This window comes from Bos javanicus, chromosome 24 (genome assembly GCF_032452875.1).
Source record: "Bos javanicus breed banteng chromosome 24, ARS-OSU_banteng_1.0, whole genome shotgun sequence".
NCBI classification, from domain to species: domain Eukaryota; kingdom Metazoa; phylum Chordata; class Mammalia; order Artiodactyla; family Bovidae; genus Bos; species Bos javanicus.
In genome coordinates, this window is record NC_083891.1 from 61,858,460 (window position 1) to 61,864,994 (window position 6,535).

Here is a 6,535-nt window from a genome sequence, read left to right on the forward strand (position 1 = left end):
AAGTCTGAGTTCTAGACGCTTATATTTGGGCTCTTACATGGGTTACAGAGCCTTCCATGTTCTGACAGCAGTCTGCCTTGTTAACCTCATCCTGCTGCACTATTTTGATGTCTATAAAGGATAATATCTTTCTATATGATCTTTTCCACGTGTGGGGGGTCACTTGCACTTTGTTGAAAACAAAAAATGATGAGCAACAAGTGACATGAACAGGCCATGGTTTTATTGATAATGCATTTCAGAAAATTAAAAATTTAGACATGTAAGTGTCCCACATACCACCTGAACTCAATGTGAATGTCTAGGTTTGAAAAGTAAAAATAACTTTTGAAATAGGAGCTATGATATTTCAAACTTAGTAGAAGATAGAGTATGGAAATAACTTTTTAAAATATAGTGAACACTTTGTCCAAGGAGGTGTTTTCATGGGGAATAGAGTAGGTTACATGTTTTGTAAAAAGATAGAGACAGACAAACAATATTTTATCCAATACATTGTGAGTGGTGACTATACGTTTGGAAAGGAAAACGAATCCAAGGGAACCTGTTACACCAGCATTCTAGCTCCGGGAACAGCTCTCTGATGTCCCCGAGTGTGGCCGCTGCCCAAGGACGTCTAAGGGGAAGAGACTCGGCCACAGAAGAGGATGCTGTTGGTCTTGATGTGCTTGATGAGGAACAGGAAAGGGTGATTACAGCGGAAACTCTCAGAATTTCTTCCTGCTCTTTCAATAATTTCTACACCAGTAGCAGCTGCGGCCTCCGTGCCCTCCTCGGTCACCTCCACAAAGCACTTGTGGAAGACCTTTGACACCACCAGATCGCGTCCCCCGGTCATGCCCGAGAAGTTGGCCACCCCATCACGGAAGGCGTCCACCATCCCCAGGGATTGCAGTGTGGGCACGAGGTCGTAGCTCTCTTCCACTTTAAACCGAGGCAGGTATAAGTCCACTTGTCTCTTCCTCATATTCTGTGGGCTCGTCCACGCTATTAACTTCTCAGCAGTGAGCTGGTCTTCAAGCTGTAACAGTGGAAAAGGAACAACTGTCAGGATTCTCAGCGGTCATGGAGCCCACCTAACCTAGGATTGAACTGTCTGGAAAACGATGGTCTTCACAGTAAACATGAATACAGGAGGTTCAGTTCTATTATACATATAAACTCACTATACTATATACATATATTTATATACAGCATGTAATCTCATTGTATAAGCTGAATATTTTGTAATAGTTATATGATAAACTGAGCCTTCTGTATATATATGTGTATATATATCCATACATAACAGCAGAACGATTAAATAAATTTATTTTGTAAAAGATGAACTATATATCTTCACTTCTTAAGTTGCCAGATCACTACATGTTTCATTTTCAAATAGTCTTGTCTTGTTAATGTCTTTTTGTGCATAGTTTTTGCATGATATAATTATAGTGTACAACCCATTATTATTCCTTTTACTTGCTTGATGTATTTGAAAACATTTCCTGTATAGATATGTTTCTCTGATCAAGTTTAAATTGTTACATAATACCAACATTAAGTAGAGATTCAGTGTATGTGTTTACTTAATTAACATTTTTAGGCATCGTGTGTTAGTCCCTAAGCTACCGCATATATATTTTACGTGTGGCAAGTTCACTGCAAATTCAGCATCATTGGTATTACAGTAATTGCAGATGGCCATTTATGGAATGACTTTTACATGCCGGATATTGTTATTGGTTTCTTTACAAATTATCTTGAACCAATATAACAATGCTAAAAGGAAGATTCACTTTTTTTTAAATTCCCAGCAATGAGGCTCCAAAGAACTCTGAGAGAATGCGTCTGAATAGAAAGTGAGCATCAAGATAGGTTGGTTTGTCTGCTCTCTACGAAGCACGTGATTCAGCCTGCAGAATGGAGCTCAGCAGTGTTTTACTTTGTTTGATGTTGTTCATGAGTGAAAGAGTCACCTACATTTGACTCTTAGTCTCCCCTGTCTTCAAATGAATAGACTGGAGTAGGTGAAGTTTTGACGGTTGCAAAATATTCACATGTGAGCCAAGCATATGACTTTTTGAAGTGGCATTCTAGTTTTCTCAGAGTATTACTGGGGCCTGTGAAGTTAAGATTTTCTACATATTCTTCCATATCACACTATAAGGTCTATTTTTTTGGAAAGTGACAGGATGCCAAGTTCTCCTTCATGATTTTCCATTAGACTCAACAGAGAAGAAATGACACACTCCAGTATTTTGCTCTCCTGGCACATCACCAGCATTCTGTGAGCACTGCTTCTGTGAGCAGCCCGCACAGGCGCTGTGTCGCCAGCAATGTAAGCAGCAGCATGAAGCGCCACAGGCACCAGGTTTTACCTCCTGCAGACCGTCTACTTCATCGGGCAGCAGCACCATCATGCTTAGCTCGGAGCCTTTGTACGGGATTTCCAGGATCTTGGCTTGCACGTCCTCCAGTGACATGAAATTGAAACTATTGGTTTGTTTCATCATCTGCACAGGTTTGCTTGCATCCTGCAATAAATTCATGTGGCCAAAAATGCTAAATGGGCATTAGTCCAAAAGAAAAAAAAAGATAATCTTATTGAGATACCAAACTCATCTTCCTTCTAAGAGATGGTCTGGGAAATCTGTGAATTAGAGACAAGAGTTTCTTCACCTATACCAACTAAATAAAGGCAAAAAAAGACAGCCTCGATAGATCCTACTTCTACTCGCAGTTATAAAGGAAATGATCAAATATGTATTTAACTTTCACATTGTACAGAGAGCTATGTTACATTATTATATATTAATTACAGACAATACCTTGTTCAGCCAAAACTTTTCCTCCACAGTATTTTCTTTCTTAAACTTCTGGTTCCACTGCCCTTTGAAATAGACGGCATTCACCAGAACCAGAACAGTAGAGCTGTTGAGAGAGTCGTTGGGAAACAGATCCTTGATTCTTTCTGCAAAGACAGAAAATCAAAAGTCTGTCATGAAAGGCACAAGTGGTTTGTCTGGAAGATGTTTAGAAAGTTGCAACTGATGATTAAATATTCACACAAGTCAGCCCGTGAGGGACTCCATGCCCAGTGGTTCACCAGGTGAGGCTTTGCTCACGGCCCCAGCTTGATGGAGTCACCCTCGTGCAGACACCCCTGCTCCTGACTGGGAAGGTGTTCAGTCTCCTTTTATTGCCCCTGGCTAGTTGGGATGGAGTCACTGTGGCTGAGAGCCATCGTATTTTTGCCATGTTCCTCATTCCTGAACAGCAGATCACTATTTGAAGCTCCTTCAGGTTTCAGAGTCCCTGATGTTAAGCATATGCTTCTCTCCTTTCAGAAAAACAAAGATATGAAGTAAATAAGTGAAGGGACGGGAAGTGAAGTGAAGTTGCTCAGTCATGTCTGACTCTTTGTGATCCCACGGACTGTAGCCTACCAGGCTCCTCCGTCCATGGGATTTTCCCGGCAAGAGTACCGGAGTGGGTTTCCATTTCCTTCTCCAGGGCATCTTTCTGACCCAGGGATCGAACCCAGGTTTCCCTCATTGCAGGCAGATGCTGTGCTGTCTGAGCTACCAGGGAAGTAAAGAAGCATGTAATGTGAAATGAGAGGGCTTTCCAGGTGGTGCCAGTGGTAAAGAACCTGTCTGCTGATGCAGGAGACATGAGAGATGCTGGCTCAGTCTCTGGGGTGGGAAGATCCCCTGGAGGCGGGTACGGCAACCCACTGCAGTATTTTTGCCTGGAGAATCCCACGAACAGAGGAACCTGGAGGGTTACAGTTCATGGGGTCACAATGAGTAGGACATAACTGAAATGATTTCCCACGCGCACACACGTGAACTGAGAAACCACTCTCTCCAGTTTGCCTAGCATGACCTCTAAAAATGGACTTTTCCCAGTCTATCTGAAATCCCCAGTTTAAGCTACGGCCCTCTTGGACATATGACCTCCTCTACATCCAATGCTCTCTGCCTCACGGGATTTCTTGTCGCTGTTCCTCTTGGCTTCTCTGTGATTTCATTGAAGTGAAGGACCTGGAGAAGACAGGGAGTGGGACAAGGAGTCTGTAACGATCTATACACATCAGAGTAAGTAAAAAAGAAAGAACGGAAGGACAAAAGAATACCCACAAACAAAACTATATACCAAATAAACGCCCCTCATGAGACAAACTCAAGAGGAAACAAAAAGCACACAGAAATGTTCAGTGAAAGCTTCATCCTTAAAAAACACAGTCTGTGTGTGGAAAACACAAAGCTGCTTGAGCGCTGTCCACTTTAAAGAACTGTGTCTCGTTTCTCATTCATCATTGAGGAAACATGTAAAGAGGTCTCCCATGGATTTTAGTCAGGGCCTCACTTCCAGTGAACTCTTCCATTAAAGCCTCACCTCTGGTTGTTGGGCAACTGGAGGGCTTCATCCCAGCCCCCAGAGGAAGTCCAGGCACAGGAAGCAGGTGGGGAGCCCTGCGGGAGAGTGCGTGCCCCTCTTTGTGCCCACCCATTCGTGGGGCTGCTTGAGCTTCCCGTGGGACCCGGGGACAGCAGACCTGTGGTCATCTGCACAGCAGCCAGCAGACAACCCATGCAAACCTGTGACGGAAAGGCAGCTGCCACCCACCTTCTGCATTTCTGATGCGGTGTTTTCTCGGGCCCCTAAGTAAGTCATGGCTAAGGCTGACGAGATACTGAAAGGCAACAGGAAGATATTTTCCTTCTCTGATTTTCTGATCTGATGGAACAGATCAATTCCAAGGTGGATGATTGCTTCACCGAGGGAACTCATGGTGGCTGGATGTGGTCTGGGATTCCTGGAAGAGCATCAGACGCATTTCATCATCACTCTAGGGAAGGAAGGTAGTCTGTAATACTGTAATAATTTTTTTAAAATGCTGTATATGTGAGGTGGGTGATTCTGGCAATCAACATTTCTCTTCTTACTTTTCAAGCCTTTTAAAATGAACAGTATGCATTTCATAACTAGAGGACTATTGAAATTAGTTTTTAAAGAACATTTGTGAAAAAGTAATAGAATATCTTTATCTTTTCCTCCTTAGTGATTACATTAAGACTGGGTAAAAAATGATTCATAACAGACACCAGGCAAAGACTGTTGTGGTAACATTCAGCCATCTCCTGTTAGGCACCTTCCTCTATAGAAGGATCTTATTTGAAGGATTTGTGGGTTTTGGACATCCTACCCCTGATCACATGTGCTTCCAAAGAAGCAAGGTTTTTTGGGAAATAAATAAATAATCTAAGAACTAAATCAGGAGAAAAAAAAGGTGTTTTACTTTTGCTCTGGGAGAATAAGTGAAGTACCACCATACCAAAGAAATATTAATAGAAGCAGCATTAAAAAAAGACCGTGAAAGTGAAAGTGAATTCGCTCAGTTGTGTCTGACTCTTTGAGACCCCATGGACAGACTCCATGGGATTTTCCAGGCAAGAATACTGGAGTGGGTTGCCATTTCCTCCTCCAGGAGATCTTCCTGACCCAGGGATTGAAGCCAGGTCTCCCACATTGTATGCTGCTGCTTTATCATCTGAGCCACCAGGGCAGTCATAAAAAAAAGACCATAATCCTTATTATTTTCAGAAAGTATTCCTGGAGTTACACAGAGCTTCTGGAAGCACTTACCTGTGTTCCTGGAGGAGCTGGGCAGGCGGTCTGCAAGCCTGTGTGCCGGGAGGGCTCAGCCCTGGATATATCCCTCTCTATCCGCCTCCAGTGCCTCAAAGCAGCTGGTATTTCAAGTAGATCAGCTTTTGATTTCTTCACCAGGTACTGTCGCATTCATAAGCACAAAGTCTCTGTGAGTGAAGATTAGATGATTATGCAGTTCCTGTACTTCCTTCTCATCCCAGAAGAAACTGAGAACTGCAGTCACTAGCTCCTGTGAAATACCTGTAGGGGCCTAGGACCACTGAGAGTACAGGCAAGCTCCGACCTCTTTACATGCCTTGAGCTGCCATTTCCAAACAGACATAACCCATAAAAACCTGTCTTCTCTTACATGTTGAATTTTCCTTAAGACCACTTCTAACAAAAATGATTAAATAGCTTACATTTTCTATTTTATGTTCTGAGAGCTGGTCCAACCTGATGATGTCCTTGAGAATTATTTGCATAACTAGGAAAATATTTCAAATTCTCAGTTTAAGAGATACTGGCAAAGTGTCTCAGCCGTGTGTGGGAAATATGTATCAGTTGTCTTTCCCAAAAAGCGGGACCTTGGCTGCGCTCCTCCCTGTGACCCCATCCTCCTGACAGCCACCCCAGCTGGTCCCCGAGTTCTATTGTCAAAGGGAAGCTCTTTTTCCTGAGAGAGTTGCCTGCTCTCAGGAGGAACAAGATGTAAATAAACAGGGGTCATTTGGGGAGCAGTTTTCTCATTCTTACAAAAAAATGTATCAGAAAAATAAATTGAGGTCCATTATGAAGAGATGGGAATACCAGACCACCTGACCTGACTCTTGAGAAACCTATGTGCAGGTCAGGAAACAACAGTTAGAACTGGACATGGAACAACAGACTG

At 42.9% G+C, this 6,535-nt stretch overlaps 1 protein-coding gene across 1 annotated transcript; it reads right to left on the bottom strand.

Moving 5' to 3' along the window:
• Positions 1 to 201: 201 nt before the first annotated feature.
• LOC133237419 (serpin B4-like) lies at positions 202 to 2,972 on the bottom strand (the record flags this gene model as incomplete). Its single annotated transcript, XM_061399445.1, has 3 exons — positions 202 to 1,021; positions 2,364 to 2,519; positions 2,814 to 2,972. Coding segments are annotated over 3 exons (720 nt in total), but the record flags the coding sequence as incomplete, so codon positions are not given.
• Positions 2,973 to 6,535: the final 3,563 nt, after the last annotated feature.